This window comes from Trachurus japonicus, chromosome 1 (assembly GCF_045865225.1).
Source record: "Trachurus japonicus isolate A0001 chromosome 1, Traja_1.0".
NCBI lineage: Eukaryota > Metazoa > Chordata > Actinopteri > Carangiformes > Carangidae > Trachurus > Trachurus japonicus.
Window position 1 is genome coordinate 36300092 of NC_140907.1, and position 23558 is coordinate 36323649.

Below are 23558 nucleotides of genomic sequence, written 5' to 3' on the forward strand. Positions count from 1 at the left end.
GCCAGTTATTTGATGTTTTTTATAAAACAAAACAACAACAAAAAAAGGGAATTGGCCCATGGACCGCCCCTAGCACGAGTCATTTGTATCGCTACAGCCTATTTTCAACCCGGACCAGTGTGTCCGGATCGGGGACTGTAGTTGAGAACTCTAAGTTAGGCCTTTTTATTTCCGTTTTGCATTTCCAACCTGCTGAAACAACGCACATCACCACCTAGCGTTGAGGAAGAGGGAACCATCAGTTATTCGATTTCCCCTGTTGCATGTAAACTGAGACAAGGACATAAGCCTGAGGAGATGCTCCAGTCGAGCTGTGAGCATAGCGTATGAAAACATACTGACAGAGTTTAACTGGACAGGTCCCCCCCTTGGTACTTTTATTACACAGAAAACATCCACTGACAGACATACTAGGTCTGTCAGCAGAGGGGACTGTGTAGTTCCAAAAAGCAGGACTGCTTTTGGTCAGGCAGCCTTCTCGGTGAGAGCTACTCACACCTGGAATACTCTTCCAGTGCAGCTCAGGGAGTATGACACTTATCTTTCTTTTAAAAGAAATTTAAAACTATGGTTGAGAGACGGTCAAGTATGTGACCATCTGTTCTGAAACTGTAATGAAGGTATTTTATTGTATGCACTGTAATATATTGTATTGTATACTGTACCTTATAAGTAGGCATAGTACTGTTTTGTGTTTGTTTATTTTTTAATGCATTTTTAATTATTGTATAGTACTCAAGTCACCTACCCCAGAGACTACGGTTGAAAATTAGCCAACTTGGCTAAACCGGCATGTTTACAGAAATGTTTATTAATGTGCATTGTCTCTGTATATTTAAACCAATAAATTCAAATTCAAATTCAAATTCAAAACCAAACGGACACCGAGGCGTTCAGGTGGCGGACAGGATGTCGGTATTTTATAGATTGTCGAAATTAAGCGTTTGGGTTTAGTCCCATAATGATCGACAACAGTGAACCTGAGTGTGTCCATTGAATAAACAGAGAGTAATAATCCACCTCTGAAGAAGCAGGAACAAGCGTTTACAAGCAGCAGAGGTCGGAGGTCAAAGGTCAGAGCCTGACACCAGACAATAGGAACTCCTCTGTGACTCTGACATGATGCTGTGAGTTGGAGGTGAGGAAACCAGAGACCAAGAGGAAAAGCTTTATGGTTGAGTGACTCTATAAAGACTGAAGCCCCCCACCACCTCCACCTCCATCCGAGGTCGACCAGCAGCAGGTATCCGACTTCAGAGCCGGAGACAGATCTCAAGATAAACACATTCCCAGAGCTCCGACGGCCCGGCGATCGGGTCGGTCTGTCGGGGGGGAAGAGCTTATCTTTTTCCGCACCGAACATAAACATTTCTCCTTTGTGTTTATCATCGTTTCATACAGAGAGGAGTTTCATGGAGCCCAAAGGAGTCCTGATGTTCAGATGTTCAGTCACGGACAGTTAAAATGATTCACAACAGTTTGATGTTTGTTTTAGCTCATTTACAACAAACCAGACTGTGAACGTGAACAGAAACTTTGTTAATAAGATGTAAAAACATTAAAGAGCTGCACTGTGAGGCCCTGAGCCAATCAGAGGCTCTGAGCTTCTCTTCTGATTGGCTGACTGTTTTCTGAGTGATTCAATAAAAAATAGAGCAATTTTCACAATAAAACACTCAGAGAAACCAAATCCTGCAAAGTTGTTGTTGGATGGTGTTGTCCAGGTGGTGAGGGGGCGGGGCTTTGTTGTGACATCACAAAGTGACAGGAAGTCCTGACGGCTGGTTTTAAGGCTCAGTTTCTGAATACAGGCTGTGTGCATTTCTCTGTGGACTGAGGCTTTGATACTTTCACAGTATTAATATAGAACCTAGAGCTGCTTTATAATCACAATACACATGGACATCTACCTTTATACTGTATGGAGCTTTAACACAAACATCTACCTTTATACTGTATGGAGCTTTAACACAAACATCTACCTTTATACTGTATGGAGCTTTAACACAAACATCTACCTTTATACTGTATGGAGCTTTAACACAAACATCTACCTTTATACTGTATGGAGCTTTAACACAAACATCTACCTTTATACTGTATGGAGCTTTAACACAAACATCTACCTTTATACTGTATGGAGCTTTAACACAAACATCCGAATGGACCTTGCAGATGTTATTCGTATTTACAGTGTTGGCCCTGCAGTAAAAGGTTAAGTTGTGTAACCTTGGCCTGTTACAACGTGTAACAACACAGTAACAGTGTAACAGTGAACTCCCTACGTGGTTGTCGGGGGAGACGCGCCAGGACGCCGTTGACTGACATCATCACACATGTCCGACCCCTGAGATCATCCCGACGAGTGTGAGAACAGCGGAGTTAGGGAAGGAGGGAGGGAACCGTGTGAGCGCTGCCATCTGGTTCGACAGGACAGATGTCTCGTGTCTATACGTTCAAGATGTGCCAGCTCCACGGGGACGCTCCACTTCCTGTCAGAGACGGAGCGCCGGAGCGGTGTACGACCGGAAAAAACCTTGGAGGAGCCAGAGCTGGAAGCGAGCCAGGAGGAGCCGAGTCCTCCACTGCAAAAACTCTAAATCTTTCCAAGAATATTTGTCTTATTTCTTGTCAAAATGTCTCATTTCTAGTCAAAACTAATCTCTTTTCACTTAAAATAAGACTCATCACCTAAAAATTAACTTGTTTTTAGACAGTTTTCACTCGTTTCAAACAAATTTTCACTTGAAATAAGTAGAAAAATCTGCCAGTGAAAGCAGGTTTTTTGTGCTTGTAATAAGAAAGAAAAACTTGCTCCACTGTCAGATTTTTCTACTTATTTCAAGTGAAAATCTGCTTGAAATAAGTAAAAAGTGTCTAAAAACAAGCTACTTTTTATGTGATGAGTCTTATTTTAAGTATAATGAGATTTTTTTTGACTAGAAATGACATTTTGACTAGAAATAAGACAAATATTCTTGGTAAGATTTTGAGTTTTTGCAGGTTTCACCCCCCCTCACCTCACCTCATCCTCCCCACTGTGCCTGAATGTAAAGAAAACGTGAGGGGTGTCAATGCAGGACTGGTAATTACTGGGGAGGCACAGACCAACAGGATGTCATTCATTCTGGAGGGGGGTGGGGGCCGGGTTGGGGGGTAGTGTAGTTAGAGACACTTAAAAGAGGGGGAGGGTCCTTTATAGAGCCCAGATCCACAGCAACCAATTAGAACTTCACACTGTGAGAAAACGCAGCGGAGGCCGACAGACACAGACAGCTGTTTGACTCTGAAAAAATAAAATCCCCATCGTCGTCATATAACATGGAGGAGAAGGAGAAGAAGAAGATTTTCGACAGAAGACAGAGAAACAAAAGTGAAGTGAAAAGGCGACGTAAAGAATAAAAGTGAGAAGATGTGGCTCTGAAGTTTAATTAAAGGTTCTCGGGACAAACATCATAATTTAAGGTCGACAGGAGAAGAACCCACAGGTCCAGATGTGAAGGAATTCAACAATCTTTTCTTTTTTTTTTTTTTTTTTTACAGTCGATGCAAACGACAAACAACAACCTGACAACGGCCCTCAACAGCAACAAGGCAATTTGGGTCGCCAAGAGACACACGCACAAGAGACTTTTTCTCAAAATTTTACCACTTTTTTCTAGAAAATTTTAAACGGACAACGGGGAGTTTGTATTTGGTTCTAAAAGAGTCTCATATTAATGTGGATGAATCTACGTTACCACTTGTTAATGGGTCCATTTTCGATAAATATATCGTTTTGTTTTTATAGTTATTTTGATATTATTATTTAGTGGTCGACTCGCCCAGCATTTCCTAGTTTCAGTTTCGTGGACACTGCCTGGCGGGTCATGGGAATAACGCCACCGGAATGTTTTATGGTCGGAACTACGACGGTATCTGATCGTCTTCCAACCTCCGACTTTCATTCTTGATGAATGAAAACATTCTTGGCAAATGTTTCCGCTTTCGTCCGTCTTGTGCCAGTCCAAGAATTTCACCGTGCGCGCGGAGGCTCATGGGAAATGTAGTGTGAAAAACACTTTGCTTTCCAAAACTCCTCGTTGTCCCTTTAAACATTTTCGGATAAAGTGTACCACTTTTTTCCAGAAATCTTTCCAAAATTCACACCATTGGCCCTAATGGGCTCTTTGCACAGCTCCACTACTTCCTGAACTTAATGCTGCTCCTTTGTTTCCTGTCTCACATTATTGGACACACTGATTAATCCAGGTGTGACTAGTCACAATGGTCAGACACACCTGGATTAATCAGGTTGTCCAATAATGTAAGACAGGAAATGAAGGAGCAGCAACGTATACATTGACTAAAAATGTAACGTTATTCAGTCTCTGAACAAATATTTGTCTATTTCTGGTGTTTGCTTCAAAATTTTGTCCAATGGTGGTCCGGGGTAGCCTGGCTAACACCAGACCTCATCTCAGTGTAGATTGAGATTCGGTCAGGGAACCACCCGTTCATTTTTGCGTATCTGAGGCGGTGGTTTAGGAAAGCCCAGAGCTGTTTATTGGGCGCTACGGATGTCTATCACATGCATCTGTACGTACAGTAGCTTATAGCCAATCGTATCAATCATACCCGATGACGTATGTAGAGCGACAGAAATCCGATGATGCAAAAAACGCTAAACGTTGCTCTTTTTTCAAAATAAACTTGCAGTCTGAACGACTTAAAACACTTTCTAATGCTGCATCGAAAGGTAAAACGTCTGCCGCCATGTTGGTTTGACAAGCTATCAACAAAGTCGCTTCGGTGTGTCGTCATCGTCTCCCGTTCTGTGATTGGCTCCCTTGTTGAGGGGAAGATTGTGTCCATGGTTTCCAGGCTGACTTGCAGAGCGAATAAAATCGTGCGCAAGGCATCATGGGTAAACCCAGGCTAGGTCCGTGGTATAATTTGTGTCAATTTAGGGTCCTTGATGTAAAAAAAGTGTGACAACCACTGCTCTAAAGGACCGCTGAGTCCACTTTGAAGAACTACGTACTCATCTGAAACGGTCCAGAACCAAACAACCGAGCTGATCCGTGTTCATTTATTTCAGAGACGGTTCCCGATTTAAAGGGACAACGAGGAGTTTTGGAAAAGCAAAGCGTTTTCACACTTCATTTATGAGCCTCCGCGCACCGTGAAATTCTTTGACCGGAGCAAGACAGACTCATGTTTTCATTCATCAAGAATTAAAGTCAGAGGTTCAAAGACGATCACATACCGTCGTAGTTCCGACCATAAACGGAGATTCGGCTACGTTATTCCCATGACCCGCAAAACCGAAAGTAAGGAAACGCTGCCCAGCATTTCCGCCACCACTAATAATAACAAAATAACGATAGAGACAAAACAATATATTTATCTAAAATGGGCCCATTAACAAGTGTGGGTAACGTAGATTCATCCACATTAATATGAGACTTTTTTATTGTCGCAGTCGCAGAATTTTTCGTTCTGCCGATGGAGAAACTCCTCGTTGTCCCTTTAAATTTTTCCTCTCCTGTATTTTATTTTGAAAAACTTGGATGCTGGTCTCTCTCAGAGTTTCATCAGTCAACAAACTGGAATCTGAAGAACAACAGAGACACATCGCTGCAGGAGCAGAGTGACCCAGTCACCGAGACCTCCCTCCCTCCCTCCCTTCCCTCCATCCCAGTGTGGGGGGTAAAACCAACAGAACCCGTCCAGACACTTCCTGTCCCGGGGTGAAGGACGCTCCGCCGACTCGTCTCGTCCGTCCTCCAGCGACGCTCTGTGAGGGATTAACCACTTCTGGCCTCCGGCGCCTGAAATAACGCGAAACATGAAGGCGACCGGAGCGAGACCTTCACCACGAGTCCCGTCCGCTTCCTGTAGAGACGCCGGCCGAGGCCTGTGTGGTCTGAAGAACCCTGTTGATCTAACTGGGGGGTGGGAGACACATGGTGGAGGAGGAGGAGGGGGGGCGGAGAACAACAACAAGAAGCTTCAGCAGCTCCTCAGGTCCAACAGGTGAGAGCTTCACCGCTGGTTTCATCACAGCAGCTTCAACGAGTTCATTCAGAACGATCCCACAGGGACCGGACCTGAAGTTTCCTCCAGAACCAGACCAGAACCAGACCAGAACCAGACGGTCCTTGGATCGTCTCTGAACGCCACACAAACAGTTCACTCATGCTTCACTTCTTTATCACTGTATGAACTGTTCCTGCTGGGATCTACTACTTCGTCCAGTTTGATCCCATTCAGGGATTTTAAGCTTTTTTAAGGACGACGCAAAACTTTGGGATCAGAAATAAAAACAAAACATCAAAAATGTCTGTTTTAACTCTACGTCAGCAAATCACTTTCTCCCGAACTCTTAAAGGACAATTCCGGGCAAATTCAACTCGGGGCTGTATGTTCCTAACATTTTAGGACTAAAAGAAGGAATCTGAAGATTTTCAGTTTAATGGCTCCTGTTTTGCGGTAGTTGTGTCTGTCCCCGCATCGCCACGGCAGCGATGAATGGGAGCGGATGCAAATTCCGCTGCTTAGGCTGTTTACATCCCTCAAAGCCACAATTTTTTTCCACAGACAGCGTCAGATGGCGACTCAAACATGCACCCAGAAGTTTATTTACTTCAGGCAAGTCGACATGTTTGTAAAACTAGATCTAATTCAAAGTCTCAAAGCACGAGACCCAAGTTGACGCTCGGTGTGTTCACGTTAGGGATGGGTATTGATAAGAATTTAGCGATTCCGATTCCATTATCGATATTGCTTATCGATTCGATTCCTTATCGATTCTCTTATCGATTCTCATTGGGTGAGGGAATAAAAGAGAAATGGGTTTGTTTGCATTAATGCAGTGATTCCCAACCTTTTTTGGCTCATGACCCCTTTTGACATCACAAATTTCTGGTGACCCTCATTCAAGATGAGCAAGCTCAGATATTTGTATATGCTGCATTTTATTTTATCTTGATTTATTCAAGAAAGTGAATATATCAAGAATATAGTTGTTTAAGATTGTGAAAAATAATTAGTTTATTTATTTATTTTTAATCAATTACTAGACATTTAAGGCGATCCCATTTGAATTCCAGGCGACCCCACATAGGGTCCCAACCCCAAGGTTGAAAACACTGCATTAATGGCTCTGACATTAAAAAAGTAGACAGGACCGACCTGCCTGGACAGGTTAACACTAGACCACTGTGGCTGTGGGGCAGCTGTGCTCACAGGAGGAATTTAACAATGTTTCCATTACATTGTTTTTATGCATCTGTATCTTCTCACTAGTTATTGTTTTCATAACGTTCGTTTTTATGCGGAGTGAGCGAGTGAGCGAGCGAAAGAGAGAGAGCGCGCCAGAGAAAAGACACAGGGCGCAGCTACCGTTTCACGTGGCTACGAGCAAAACCTGAAAGGAAGTGATTAGAATAAAGAGAGAAAAACAGAAAGAATATGTAGCCTGTTCAGGAGACGTTGTCCTGTCCTCACGACGTGAGGGAGGGAGGACCGGAGGGTGGCTCTGGCTCACAGGTTAGTGATGAGGAAACGTCACTGTCAGCTGCATCTGTCAGCAGCTCCGCTCCACGCAGACACGCCACTAACTTTATTTTGTGAGAACAAACGGTGACGTGTGGATATAAACACTAAGCATCCTCATTTATAATGAAGATTGATTTTAACGGAACGTTACGTAACGTCATTAATCAATTAATGCGCGAGTTTCTGAACCAAACGGATCGATAAGGGAATCGTTAAAGCAGACACGCACACGATTCCAAGAATTGATCCAAGTTGGAACCGGTTCCGAAGAGGAACCGGTTTTCGATTCCCATCCCTAGTTCACGTGCAGTCAGAAAGCTCCCGTTTGTGTCATAAACACAGGAATATCAACTCTTGACTTGCTTCAAGTAAAAAAAACTTCTGGGTGCATGTTTGAGTCGCCATCTGACGCTGTCTGTGGCTTTGAGGGATGTAAACAGCATAAGCAGCAGAACTTCCATCCGCTCCCATTCATCGCTGCCGTGGCGATGCGGGGACAGACACAACTACCGCAAAACAGGAGACATTGAACTGAAAATCTTCAGATTCCTTCTTTAGACCTAAAATGTTAGGAAAATACAGCCCCGAGTTGAATTTGCCCGGAATTGTCCTTTAACAGGTTGAGTTTGAGACCAGACAGAAGCCGACAGTTCCCACAGGAACCAACCTCCAACAGAACCGGGCCGAGGTTGGAAGGTTCTTCCTGCACCGGTCCAGCTCCTGCAGCGATATGGACTCAACCAAGTCAAACAATCTGCAAACAACCTCATATGTCCTCACCCTGATCCGTGGACAACTGGACTCTGGTTCTGGTTTATGGAGGTGTCTTTTCTTTCTTTTCTTTTTACAGTCGATGCAAACGACAAACAACAAACTGACAACGGCCCTCAACAGCAACAAGGCACATGAGCCCCACACAGGTGATCCTCCAATAACATCCTCTAAAGCAATGGTTCTCAAAGTCCTTGATAGGGTTGAAGGGGGTCCCCGACTTTTTCTCAAAATGTAACCACTTTTTTCTAGAAAACTTTAAACATTTTTGGAGAAATTGTACCACTTTTTTCCAGGGATCTTTCCACAAATTCACCCCATTGGTCCCAATTTGAACCTACATTGACTAAAAATGTAACGTACAAATATTTGTGTATTTATCGCTTTCTCTGGTTCTGGTTCATGGAGGTGTCTTGCTGCCACACCCAAAAATTAATTTAAAAAATCAACAAAAAAAATCAACATCCGTTTTACTTTTCCAATCATCAGCAGAACCAGAGACCCCCGTCCTTGTGTTGCTGCCACCTGCTGGACTGGAGGGCGAGGTCGTCCTGACCGACTTTAAAGGTGTTCAGAAAAGAAAATTGAATTTGAGCCCACTGTGGGTCTTAACATTAGTGTAATCACTCATCTATCAGACGACGGAGCCCAAACTTTGTGCAAAATTCTATTTTCGAGTAAATCCGGGATGAAAGAGCGGTAGTTTTTTTCCCGCATTGGATAATGCAGGCGCACGGATTATACGTCATGTTGCTCACGATTCATCAGCCACTGATATTGGATCCGTCATCCGTCAATCAAACGTCTGAGACACACACACACACACCGAGCTCGGTCCCGTCCCGTACATTGAATATCCCCCCCGCTCGCTAACGACCAATCAAATTTGTTTTCCTTACTCGGGTAAACTTGTGCAGCAACTCGTGAAAACTCGTAGAAGGAGGCGCGACAAACAGGACAAACAGCCATTTCTGAACACCTTTAAAGCAGAAGTAAACGATATTTTTGTGTTAATATAAGTCTTAAATAGTTGTATCTTCCGACAGCAATCACTTACATAGAGTGTTTGGACCGAAACACGGGTCTGTCAGTCACTCTGCTCTGCTCTGAGCCGAGGAGAAAACATTTCTCGTATCCTACAAGTTTTATCCAATGAGGAGAGAGAACGGCATGCAGGGCTGTGTGTGCAGCCAAGGGATGCGCGTGAATGTGGCGACGTAGGGACGAGGACCAATAGATCCATGACGAGGGCGGGGGCTGCTAACTCCATCGGCTGACAAGACGTTATGGTGCGTTCAGGGCAACCCGTAACTTGTGTTTTTCCGACCTGTGAAGTTGTACCAGTTCGATCTGGTACGAGTTCACGGGTCAGAAGTTACGAGTGGCCGTTATAGTGACTTTCACAGGTAAAACAGGTCGGAAAAACACGAGTTACGGGTTGCCTGGAACGCAGCATTAGCCAAAACGACCGGATCGCTTACTTCTGCTTTAACACGAGGTGGAAACTCAGACAACAACAACAACAGTCCTTCTACAGGAGGAAACGAATCGATCCTCCTGCTGTTTTAGTTTGGAGTCGGACCAGATCTCCTCAGTCAGACGAGAACAAGCAGAGAAACGTCCGAGCTGCAGAACCAGCAGCAGGTCTGAGTCCAGCACTGAGTGTAGATGCTCCAATCAGGATTAGGCTGTCACATGACCTCAGGAATGCATTCAGAGCGTGTGTGTGTGTGTGTGTGTGTGTGCTGATAAAAGGCTTATCTGTGTTGGCTTTTAATTGACTCGCATTCCAGCCTCTGTTCACACATTTAACACCTCAAACACACACACACACACACACACACACACTCTTATTTTGTAAACAGCTTTAAATGGTGATGAGGTGATTGCGATCCAATAGAAACTCTCATCAGCTGTGAACACACACACACACACACACAAATTCACTTATTGATTAACTCAGTTTGATTATCTGCTCCAGTCTGATCCTTGTAAACTTGATCATGGTTAATTATCTTCATTAAATCATCTTTAAAGGAGCAGTGCATCAAAAAAAAAAAAACATAAAACCAAACAACAAACTGTTGGTGTTGGTGGCACTGTGGCATCATGGGAGTTGTTGTCTTTCAGGTTCAGGTTGTTGGGGCAACATTTTATAATAAGTAGGTATACACTATTAAGTATTTGTTAAGCATTAATATTAAGCATTAATAAATACAATAAGTGTTACTGGTTGTTGGTTTTTACTCTGAACACAGGGGACCAGTGAGATGCAGCGTTACCATGACGACTCTAATTAAACTATAGCTAATTGATACCAACATCATCATCAAAATAATCATTAAGACCAAAGTTAATGTTTTTCATTGTGACGAAGCTAAAAAATGACACTGTGTCTGAACATGGTTGTGGTTGTTGTGGTTGCTATGGAGACGCCATACAGTACAGATCATTACATAAAGACGTAAAGAGACGCGATTGATTGGTTCAAGACCAACAAACGTCATCAGGTCCAGAGGATCAATAACCACAACATGGGATCATATATAACAACCACATCCTGAGTAAAGTTTTTGTAGATGTTTTAACATTAAAAGTTACAGATTCAAACTTTTTTTTTTTTTTTTTTTTTACAGTTCAATGATCAGATTCAGCTCCTCAGATTAAAGTTTCATTTCTGCTTCATGTTGTCAAATTTTCACTGCAAAAACTCTCTTACCAAGAATATTTGTCTTATTTCTAGTCAAAACAAATCTCATTCTACTTAAAATAAGACTCCTCGCATTAAAAAGCAGCTTGTTTTTAGACACTTTTTTTTTTTTTTTTTTTACTTATTTCAAGCAGATTTTCACTTGAAATAAGTAGAAAAATCTGATAGTGAAACAACTTTTTCTTTCTTACAAGCACAAAAAAACTTGCTTTCACTGGCAGATTTTTCTACTTATTTCAAGTGAAAATTTGTTTGAAACAAGTGAAAATGATCTAAAAACAAGTTAATTTTTAGGTGGTGAGTCTTATTTTAAGTGGAAAGAGTTTAGTTTTGACTAGAAATGAGACATTTTGACAAGAAATAAGACAAATATTCTTGGAAAGATTTTGAGTTTTCGCAGTGTTTAAACTCATTTTGTACAAATTAAATAGAAGAAAAGAAGTTTCAATCAAAGTTTGACACTTTTATTTGTTCTGTTTTGTCTGTTTCTTATGTTTTTACCCCGGATCGATAGCTGATCATCTCTCTGATGGATCTGATTCTGATGGGTCGGTTCTACTCACATGCACTGTGTCCACGGAGCCGCTGAAGAAGATCATGGAGCGGTTGAGCGGCAGCGCGGCGGTGTTGTCCGGTCCGGGCAGCAGCTGCAGGTCTCCGGCTTCCTCTCCGAACGGGAACAGGTCGCTGAGCTCCAGAGCCCGGGTCAGGAGGACCGGGATGAGGCTCCAGAACCAGAACCAGGACTTCATCTTTCTTCCAGGGGACTGAGTGAGTGAGTGGGACGCAGCGGGAGCTCCGGGGAGGGCAGGCCGGGGAGGGAGCGAGCAGAGCGGCGACACGAGCAGCCAGAGAGCAGCTGCAGACTGAAGGAGCAGGAGGAGCGGGGAGGATCAGGATGATGGGGGGGCAGAGAGACACCTCGGGGGGGCTGAAGTAAGGACCACTTCCTGTTGTGGATCACAGAATAAAAGCCGAACACTGCAAAAACTCAAAATCTGTGTCTTCTTTCTTGTCAAAATGTCTCATTTCTAGTCAAAACTCATCTCTTTTCACTTAAAATAAGACTCATCACCTAAAAATGAACTTGTTTTTAGATCATTTTCACTTGTTTCAAACATATTTTCCACTTGAAATAAGTAGAAAAATCTGCCAGTGAAAGCAAGTTTTTGTGTGTGCTTGTAATAAGAAAGAAAAACTTGTCTAAAAAAGTGTCTAAAAACAAGCTACTTTTAATGTGATGAGTCTTATTTTAAGTAGAATGAGAGTTGTTTTGACTGGAAATAAGACAAATATTCTTGGTAAGATTTTGAGTTTTTGCAGTGAATTCAGAAAGAAAGTTGTAAGTGAGTAGGCTACACTGTAAAAACTAAAAAAAGTGTATTTTTTAAATATTTTTTTTTACATTATGTGAATATATTGGGGTTTTTTTTGTTTGTTTTTTGGGGGGTAAATGTTTTTTAAATTTTAATAGGAATACATAGGAGTTGGTAGAGCTTCGTTTAAGTGCGCGGGTAAAATATTCGCCTCACTCTACTCGCTCAAGTTTGCCCACTGGAATATTTGTTTTAACTTGCGGCATTCGCACGAATATTTAGCCTGAGTTCAATATTTTTCCCGCCGCACCGCTTGCGTCAGTCACGCCCCACCATTCACGTCATTCGCGCTGCCGGCACAAATTCGCATCCATTCGCGTCTGTATATTGACTTTGTATGTAATCTTATTGCATGAAAAATTTGCCTTGCGCCCGGTGTGAACGCACTGTAAGATAGAATCAATTTTATATTGCCAAATAAGTTCGTGAAGCTCAAGTTGTTTTACTTAACCTCCATTTATAGCTTGTAATCATATGACGGTGTTCTGACACCAGTGCAGTCAATAATTACAATGTGGCCTGTAGACTATGTGCTTTCAAACCAGCAGTTTCTTCTTTCTGTCTTTGCAACTTCTGTGTAGCCTAATCTTTTTACGTTAAAAATGTTTGTTTCCCATTTTACAGTCATGTGCTGGACCCCAGGAAGATTTGTTGTCACAGTTGTATTTTCGCATTTCTACTTGTAGGTTTATAGTTTATTGGGTGTTTACAGCTTAATTTTATATTTAGATATAGAATTCTTATCTGTTTCTTGTTTTTTATTGTTGCAATACATGTGAATGCTGCTGTGGCGAGTCGACCATAATTTCCTGTGAAAGATTATTAAAGTACCTATCTATCTAATGTATCATCAATAATTTAAACTAAAAACTATACTCCCTGATTAAACAGGAAACTATTTAGTCCAAATTGTGAACCAGTAAAAGCTTCCTTATTGTTATTATATTGATTATTGAGGAAGTAAAAGTTGTTCATCATCAGTGTTTCTAAAGCAGGAGAGCAGCGCCACCTAGTGAACACTGACTGTAACTGTGCAGCTGAATTTAGATGCGATTATTCATTCATTTCAAACATCCAACTTTAGTAAAACATCATTTATTTATTTATTCATTTCAAACTGTCGTCACTGTATCATATGAAATATAATGTGTAACTGTTAAAAAGACACAGAGTTAAACAGGGATGAGATCAAACATCTTTGTTCAAATCAACGTCATCGTCACAGCAGGAGGGAGCACGGAGATAAAAATGGAGCTCCAGGAGTGTGAGTGTGTGTGTGTGTGTGTGTGTGTGTGTGTGTGTGTCGTCAGCATGGTGAGAGGAGACGAGCAGCTCAGCATCCTCTGTTATCTAACACCTCCTCTTATGTAACGGCAGAGAGGCGCTGCAGAGAGGAGGAGGGGGGAGGAGGTGTGGGGGGTGTGGGGGGTGGGAATGGGGGGGTTGGGGGGGGTTGGGGGTCTGTATAATAGCTGCACTGATACGAGGGGCGATAATCACCTTCCACTTAACGAGCTCAACTCTGAGGCTCTGTATTTAAAATGCTTCAGTACCACCTTAAAGAATATTTAAGGTGGAACCGTGTGTCACTCATCTCCCTGACCTGCAGGTCACCTGTTCATCTGTTCACCACTTCATCCACTCTTATCTTATCTCTTAACTATCTTTATGTTTACTTTCACTTTCTTTCTTTAAAGGCGTCATTCATCCATTTATTCACTGACTCATTCATTTATTCATTCATTCATAAGTTTATCAATGACAGAATAAACTCATCCAGTGTGTGTTACTTTGTTTGTACTATTTTTACTACACTGCAAAAAAACTAAAAATAAAAAAACTAATCGAAGCGTCTAAAGGCCGATATCAGGTTTAATGAGAGAACTAGTTATTTTATTCTATTTTACAGTTTTACATTCTTCTATTTATTACTTTCTTCTCTCTTATTGTTATCTTTCTTTTGAGTGTTTTTTATGTTTTGTCCTATATTTCTATCCTGCATTTTAAAGTTGTTATTTTTTACTATTGCTATATTTTATTGTTGTTTTTAATCTTTGTGCATTAGTCTCCATGTCATTCTCCTTGTTACACCTCTTATATACACTTTTTCAATCAAAATGTAAAAGCACTTTGAACGGCATTTATTTGCTTTGAAAGGTGCTATATAAATAAAAATTGATTCATTGATTCATTGAACGACTGTAGGTCAAACTACATATTCCCACTTAGCAAAACACCATTTAATTTTTGTTTTGTAAATGGAACTGCTCTGGCATAAGTAATGGATGTACTGACATGACACATATTTTATCTTCTTGTGTAATCTCCTTGAAATTATTTTTTGTTTGTTTTATTTGGTTTGTTCTTCAGTCGTTGTATTTTGTTTCTTTGTTTCTTAATTTTTAAATTGTACTCTTAATTGTTATTCATATATTTCGATCATTATTCTTTTTGTGTAATTTCCTTCCTTGTAAATTTTCATTTATTTCTATCATCTATATATTTCTGATTGCTCATTTGTACTGTACATTTTGTTTTCTTTCGTTTGATATTATATTTTATTGTTAACTACAGTATAGGTGGAGGCACCTGATAAGCTCTTTCTAGTTTTCACCTCTTCCTGCACTTTAAATTGTTAAATTGTTACTTTTACTTGTGTAATTTTTAACTGTGTGAATAAATAAAATCTAAAAAAAAAAAAAAAAAAAAAAGGTCCAAAGCTCCCAGTCCCAGTTCACCTCTCTCTCCTTCCAGATCCATCCCTCCTCCTCCTCCTCTCTCTCTCATCTCCCTCTCCTCTCTGCAGCAGCATCATCATCCCCTCCTCCCTTCCTCCTTCTCCTCCTCCTCCTGCTCAGCCAATCAGCAGCCGGGGATCGGGGTCATGTGACCAGCTGCCACCAATAGAGCTGCACTAGGCACCGGTGCCTCTCCCTCTCCCTCTCCTCCCTCTCCTCCTCCTGCTGCTGCTCAGACGGTGTGTCTGTCTGGAAGAAGCTCTGATGGACGTGAAGGAGCCGCGTAACGAGCTCAGACACGCTGCTGCTTCTTATTATTCCTCTTCCTCCTCTTCTTGTTCTTCTCCTCCGTCTTCCTTCCCTCCTCCTCCCTCACAGGGGGGATGAATGGGGAGGCGATGGAGGGAAGCCCGGCTCAGCATCAGCAGCAGCAGCAGCAGCAGCATCACGCCGGTAACGACTCCCACCACCTCCTTCTCCTCCCCCCTCCCCCTCCCACCATCACGCCGGCCATCCCCCCCTACGTGAAGCTGGGCCTGACCATCGCCTACACCATCTTCTACTCGCTGCTGTTCGCCTTCATCTACGCCCAGCTGTGGCTCGTGCTGCGCTACCGGCACAAGAGGTTCAGCTACCAGACGGCGTTCCTGTTCCTGTGCCTGCTGTGGGCGGCGCTCCGGGCGCTGCTCTTCTCCTTCTACTTCAGGGACTGTGTCACCGCCAACGCCCTCAGACCCTTCGCCTTCTGGCTGCTCTACTGCTTCCCCGTCTGCCTGCAGTTCTTCACCCTCAGCCTCATGAACCTCTACTGCGCCCAGGTGAGGGGGGCGGGGCCACTGGTTGGTTCTAGGGTGCCATTCCGAAGGGCCGCCATACCGAAACGTTTACTTTCATGTGTCGGATTGCCGGCCCTTAAAGCAGAAGTAAGCGATCCGGTCGTTTTGGCTAATGCTGCGTTCCAGGCAGGCTTTTGAAACCGTAAGTTACGGCTTCAAGTCACGACTTACGACTTTGTAGCGTTCCAGGCAACCCGTAACTCGTGTTTTTCCGACCTGTTTTACCTGTGAAAGTCACTATAACGGCCACTCGTAACTTTCGACCCATGAACTCGTACCAGATCGAACTGGTACGACTTCACAGGTCGGAAAAACACGAGTTACGGGTTGCCTTGAACGCACCATAACGTCTTGTCAGCCGATGGAGTTAGCAGCCCCCGCCCTCGTCATGGATCTATTGGTCCTCGTCCCTACGTCACCACATTCAGGCGCATCCCTTGGCTGCACACACAGAGAGGACCGCCCCTTTATGCCGTTCTCTCTCCTCATTGGATAAAGGTTGTAGGATACAAGAAAAGTTTTCTCCTCGGCTCAGAGCAGAGCAGAGTGACTGACAGACCCGTGTTTCGGTCCAAACACTCTATAGAAGTGATTGCTGTCGGAAGATATAACTATTTAAGACTTATATTAACACAAAAATATCGCTTACTTCTTCTTTAATTATTTCTGGAAAAGGGGTGCCATTACGAAGCTGAAAAAAGTCAGCCATTAAAAGGTTTAAGGCACTGGGTACACACATTGCAGCGGATGCTTTGGTAGTACAGTGGTTAGAGCATCCGCCTCCAGTATGAGAGATCAGGGTTCGACTCCCGGAGGAGTTGCATATTAGCAGAGACTTTCTTGGCCTCGACCTGGTCTTTTTACTAAACTTAACCAACTCCTTTCTACATTGCCTAAACCCAACCAAAGCACAGAGCAAGGACATTTATTTTTCAGCAGGAGTGCCGCGGCTGCTCGCACCTGGGTGAAACTTTGGAGGGGGAGGGAGGGGGGGCTGTCCCCGCGGCGCGATCGTGTCAAGCCGGGCAGGAAGTCAAACCACGAGAGAATTCAGTCAATTTTCAAAATAAAACACATTCAGAACGGCAGCCCCTCGGAAGTTTGGAATGACGGACCTTCGGGAATTTTCGGACTGGCAGACCGTCGGAATAGCAGTCCTTCGGAATGGGGGTCGCCCCCCCGGGGTCGCCTGGGACTGGGAGGGGAAGTTTGCTGCTGCGATTAGCCTCTCATTGGCCGGAACGAGCCACCCGGCTTTAGTCCTGTTGCAGTTTTCACCCATAGACTGTAAAAAATATGGACGTAGCATCCGTGACGTCACCCATTGGTTTTGGGGAGTCGTTTTTGTGACTCAAATATGGCGGCCTGAACAGCGCCATGTTGGATTGGCCGGCCGAGAACCCGCCCACTGGCCTCGAAGCAGCCTGTCTCCGGACCTGTCACTCAATGTTTCTGCGCCCTAATTGGCGAGAGTTTTAAACCTAATAATAGTAAAACGGTAGAGTTTAAAAAAAAATCACCCCCCTCAGAGTGTGTGCGGGGGTAGAAACTATCGATTGAGACCAAAAAACGTGCTGACACCAGGCTTTGATCATGTTTATTGAGGACGTAAAGTCGGCGATTTTAACATGGGGGTCTATGGAGAATGCTGCTTTCTGGCACCAGCCCCCAGAGGAAGCCGAGGGGATTGCAGTTTTTTGAACGCGGAAGTGAGCTTCACTTCTCAGACCGACAACTGCCCCCTTGGTTTCACCTCGCTCGGAGTCGCTCTTTTCTTCCCGTTTGTATTGGTCCAGCACGGCTCTGACATTGTACCTGCTGCCGCTGTTTACCAGTTGTGGAAGTCCCACAAGTGCCGTACGACGTCAAGCCGGCTTTGCTCTGCCGGACCGGTGGAGCTGTATTACGTTTCCATGGTTTCAGTAGTTGTTAGTTAGTTGTTAGTTACGTGTGACAGTTGAGGGTCCTGTCACTATGCTTCCAGTTGATCATGCACCCTGGCTACTTGGCCAAGGGGAAGTCCCTTAGGCCAAGTGGTTAGCGCGCATGACTCTTACCCGGTAGTCTGGGGTTCGAAGCCCGCCTGGGCCCTCTTCACCTTGCCACATACGCATAGATTACGGCAGCCAATCAGTGCTGAGCGACAAGCGACTGACGGCCAGAGACTTGGGATTTCTCATCTCAAGCGACAGAGCAAAAAACTGCTCCGTCGCTGTCACTCGGAGCCCCAGCGTTCGATTTAAATTGACTTAATATGTACAGTAAACTTGGTCAGCGACAAACATAAAAGGTCCAGTGTGAACGCACCTTTAGAAGGACCATGTTGGGTCGGACCGGGTTGAGAACTCTATAGTCGGCTCCAGAGACAGGAGCAGCTCCTGCCTGGAGGCGGAGCTCTGAGCTCTGAGCTCTGATTGGCTCATTACCAGTGGGGAAGAAAACTGGTTCTTTGGAGGCAACAGAGTTGGACCAGTTCAGAACTGGTACCAGAACCAGGTTCTTTTTGACTGAGCTTTGACTGGTGCTGGTGCCAGACCTGGTCCGGGTCCTGGTACTGGTCCTGGTCTTTGACTTGTAGTACTGGTCCTGGTACTGGGACTGAAATTGGTACTGGTGTTGGTTCTTGTGCTGGTACTTCTGCTGGTTCTGCTGCGAGTGCTGGTTCTGGTACTGGTTCTGGTACCCACTTTGGTAATGTTACTGGTTTTGGTACCAGTTCTGGTGTTACTTCTGGTACCAGGTTTGGTACCGGTACTAGTTCTGGAACCGGTTCTGGTACTGGTTCTGGTTCTGGTGCCGTTTGGGTACTAGTTCTGGTACCGGTTCTGGTACTAGTTATGGTACCAGTACCGGTACCGGTTCCGATTCTGGTGCTAGTTATGGTACCGGTACTAGTGCTGGTTCTGCTGCAGGGTACTAGTTCTGCTACTTCCTGTGTTGTTGCCGGTGAGTGGTACTAATACTGGTCCAGTTAGAGATTATACTGGTCCTGGTGGAGAAGAGACTGGTTCTGGCACTAGTGCAGCTAAGACTGGTAAAGGTCCTGGTCCTGGTTCTGGACTTGGTGACTCAACCAAACGTGTTTCTCACCATCTAAACTGTTGGTACCTGCAACGATTGGGACCAGGACCAATCAAGAGTCCGTCTCTCCAAAATAATTCAAGACTGTGGTCGTACTCGAACCTTGAGACTTGGGCTTCGCCAAAACCATGAGGATGCACGGCCCGGGTCAGATGTAGGACTGTCCTGCTTTGGACCAAAGGTTCTGGCCTTGACAAGTCACGGTGGTGAACCCTGTTGGTAGATGGAGCAGTTGGACATTGAACACCTTCGAGTGTTGTGTTGTGGTCGGATTGTGGGTCGATGTGTTGATGTGACAACCTGTCTGTCTCTTTGTGTGTCTGATGTGTCTCTTTGTTTCTTTCTCACAGGTTTACTTCAAGGCCAAGTCAAAGTACACGCCTGCGCTGCTCAAGTACAGGTACGTCTTCAGCAGTTCCCCATAAATCAAACCAACTTGTATAAAGAGTTAAAGTTTGTGGACGATGTTTTCCACTAGTAAGAAGAGCCGACTGACACAGCAGCAGTGTAATCTTGACCACACATTAAACAGGTGGTCCACACAAGCAAAAAAAAAGTACAGTAAGGCGTTCATTATCGCTATTTGAAACAAGCCAGTAGATGTGTTGATAAGCAACCGTAGCGTCCAAAAAGAGGAAGACTTTGGTAACCGTTGCGAATACGGTTGCCAACGTCTTCTTCTCTTTTGGACTGCCATTGAATACTGGAACTAACGATCACAACTTGCGATTGTTAGCTCCAGTAAGTGCACAACAATTCGCGCACTACAGAAGTAAGAACATAGTGTAGATAGTATACTACAACATGACAGAGTTCTCATGGAGGTATTCCTCTCGCCTCCTAGACTCCCCCTGTACCTGGTCTTCCTGGGCGTCAGTCTCCTCTTCCTGGTGGTCAACCTGGTCTGCGCGCTGCTGGTCAAGACGACCGCCGCCGACGTCAAGACCATCGTCCTGGTGAGGGTCACCATTAACGACAGCCTGTTCGTCCTCTGCGCCATCTCGCTGTCCGTCTGCCTCTACAAGGTCGCCAAGATGTCGCTGGCCAACATCTACCTGGAGTCGAAGGTAAAGCTGCGCCGCCGCAGGTTGTTTCCCCCTGAGCGAGCGAGCGAACATGCATCCATCGTCAGGTCCAGATCATCGATTAACGAACCCACCTTTGTGTTCAGGGGACGTCGGTGTGTCAGGTGACTCTGATCGGCGTCACGGTGGTGCTGCTCTACGCCTCTCGAGCCTGCTACAACCTGGTGGTTCTCGCCCTCGCCGACATCGAGACCATCAACTCCTTCGACTACGACTGGTACAACGTCTCAGACCAGGTGAGGGGTCAGGTAACTGGATTAACAAATTCAAAATTAAACAAATTTTCCTCGCTCCTGACCTTTGTCCTCTCCGTGTGTCCTTCAGGCCGACCTGCGATCGTCGCTGGGAGACGCCGGCTACGTCGTGTTCGGGGTGATTCTGTTCGTCTGGGAGCTGCTGCCCACCTCGCTGGTCGTCTTCTTCTTCAGGGTCCGACGGCCGCCTCAGGACAGGGTCAGTCCTCCAGACAGGGCCACATGACCTCGGGTCCAGGGTGCCATTCCGAACGTTTACTTTCATGTTTCGGAATGCCGGCCCTTGACTATTGTTGAAAAGGAGTGCCATTCCGAACCTGAAAAAGTGTCCACCATCGAAAGGATTAAGGCACCTGGCACCTAATACAGCAAAAGCTATGGTAGCACAGTGGTTAGTGTATCTGCCTCCGGCACGGGAGATCAGGGTTTGACTCTCGGAGGAGGTGCATATTAGCAGAGATTTTCTTGGCCTCTACCTGATCTTTTCACTAAATTTAACCAACTCCTTTCCACATTGTCTAAACCCAACCAAAGCACAGAGCATGGTCTATGTGCCGCGGGCGATCGTGTGGGGCAGGAAGTCAAACACAGAAACACGAGAGAATCCGGTCAATTTTCAAAATAAAACACATTCGGAATGACAGCCCTTCGGGGATTTTCGGAATGGCGGTCCTTTGGAATGGGGGTCGCCCCCCCATGACCTCGTACCTCTACTGTTTGCGTTCCATTTACCTTGGAAGTCGGAGCTGGGAATGACGTCACAGCCGATTTATCAGCGTTCCAGTTACAAAGTCGGGAAACGAGATGGCCGCGTCTACAAAAGCTATTATTACTGTTGGCCACTGTTAGCACGGCCTGCGTTGTAGTTCGCACATATACCACATGAAAATGTAAATTACAAGATTGGACGATGGACGATTTCCATATATACACGTCGAACAATACTACGTAAACGACAAAAACTAGTTAGAAATGCTAATAAACGGAATATTACAGGAGCTTCTACTCTGTTTACACACAGGGCAGCCATCTTGGAAAATCAGCTTGGGGAGCATACATCAGTCCGACTGCCCAAAAGTCCGATGGCTCATTTCTCCGACTACCCATTCCACAGTGTTAAGGTTAGGTTTAGGGTAAGGTTAAGGGTTAGGGCTACTTAAGTCGGAGAAATGGGAGGTCAGACTAATGGACGCAAAAATAAAGAAATGTATGGTTGGAGAAATGGGTAGTTGGACAGACGTCATGCGCCCAGTCAGCTTGGGGGTTGTGAGGATCCTCCGACTTTCCAAGTAGGAATCCGACCTCGGGGGGCGTTCCAGTTGAAACTTCAGACTCGGAACTTGGAAATTCCGACTTCCGAGTACAAATGAAACGCACCATGAAGAAACATGGAGATTTAACTGTTTTAGGTTTTTGCTGACGTTTTTGCTAGTGATTAATGTTTGAGCTCAGATTTTTGCTCATCACTTTGAACATCTCGACGACTACACTGTAAAAACTGTAAACACTTATCTTGTTTTTACTCACCATGAGGACGATGTCAGACGTTGAACTGTAAAAATCTCAGCAACATTTTAACGTGTCGTCTCTGGCCGTCTGTCCTCAGAGCACCGTGGGTTTACCGAACCACATCCTCTCCTCCAGAGGTTACTTCTTCGACAACCCTCGTCGGTACGACAGTGACGACGACCTGGCGTGGAGCATCCCTCCCCAGAATGCATCGGCCAGGTATGAACATAATAACTGAACTTGTTGACTCAGTGAAATGTGAAACAATAAACGTATTACCCACCTTAGCTTAGCTTAGCTTAGCACAAAGACTGGAAAGGCTCAGGGCATTATTCAGTGTCCTGACCATCCACTCCACTCTGAGTTCGAGCTCCTTCCCTCCAGCAGGAGACTTAGATTGCCAAAAGCCAAATCAAATAGATCGAAAAACTCATTCATAACACAAGCCATTATCCAACTTAAAGCAGAAGTAAGCGATCCGGTGGTTTTGGCTAACTTCCTGTCAGCAAATGGATACGTCACCACATTCAGGCTCATCCCTTGGCTGCACACACAGAGAGGACCGCCCCTTTATGCCGTTCTCTCTCCTCATTGGATAAAGGTTGTAGGATACAAGAAAAGTTTTCTCCTCGGCTTACAGCAGAGCAGAGTGACTGACAGACCCGTGTTTCAGACCAAAAACTCTATATAAATGATTGCTGTCGGAAGATAGAACTATTTAAGACTTATATTAACACAAACATTCCGCTTACTTCTGCTTTAATTCAAATACTAAACAGTTATGATACACTCTTTTTTTTTTACTTCGATTGTATGGAACAGCTCCCAGTTTGCCCTCTGGGGTACTGCCATTCAATGTTGTTCAATGTTGTGTAGAGTTTGTGTGGATGTGCTCTATATGTTCTGTGTTTTTTGCCCTTCTGCAACATGAATTTCCCTTTGGGGACAATAATGTCTAAAGTTGAAAGTTGAAGTTGAAGGAAACAGAGGGAAACTGCTAGCCTGTCTCTTTTCGTCTCTTCTACAGTCTCTCGTCCGACTGCTACGACTGGGGCAGCCGCCACAGCAGCTTCACCGTCCACACCAACAGCGATGAGCAACGTCTGACCACCACCAACGCCGCTGCAACCGCTGCCGCCGGTGGAGAGCTCCACCATTACCCATGAGCCCTCACTCCACTGTACAGCTTCACTCTGCACTTTGACACCGATCAGTTATTGTGTTTATTATTATTATCACTGAGTCAGAGGAATGTCAACCAGGGTTCCTACACGGGGTCACGGTCCGGGTTCTCAAACCCGAGGCGGACACTGCAGCGCCCCCCTCAGGCCAAAAGAAAATTCCCACAATAGATCCATGAATATTTAAAGGGACAACGAGGAGTTTCTCCATCGGCAGAACGAAAAATTCTGCGACAATAAAAAAGTCTCATATTAATGTGGATGAATCTATGTTACCACTTGTTAATGGGCCCATTTTCGACAAATATATCGTTTTGTCTCTATCGTTATTTTGTTATTATTAGTGGTGGCGGAAACGCTGGGCGAGCCGACCTGCATTTCCTTACTTTCGGTTTCGTGGCGAGTCATGAGAATAACGCCGCCGAATCGCCGTTTATGGTCGGGACTACGACGGTATGTGATCGTCTTCTAACCT

General features: G+C 44.6%; 2 protein-coding genes across 2 annotated transcripts in view; one reads left to right on the top strand and one right to left on the bottom strand.

Moving 5' to 3' along the window:
- LOC146992453 (nidogen-1-like) overlaps positions 1-11775 on the bottom strand; it is a 41804-nt gene extending 30029 nt beyond the window's left edge. Inside the window, exon 1 of the mRNA XM_085790658.1 lies at positions 11587-11775. Within this exon, the coding sequence (XP_085646784.1) occupies positions 11587-11775 (189 nt within the window). The remainder of the gene's footprint in view (positions 1-11586) is intronic.
- Positions 11776-15520: 3745 nt separating this feature from the next.
- On the top strand, positions 15521-23172 carry gpr137bb (G protein-coupled receptor 137Bb). Its single transcript, XM_085786816.1, has 7 exons — positions 15521-15955; positions 19405-19454; positions 19899-20121; positions 20226-20375; positions 20464-20592; positions 22000-22121; positions 22930-23172. Exons 1-7 carry the CDS (start codon positions 15521-15523, stop codon positions 23066-23068), a joined length of 1248 nt encoding a protein of 415 aa, XP_085642942.1. The 3' UTR covers positions 23069-23172.
- Positions 23173-23558: the final 386 nt, after the last annotated feature.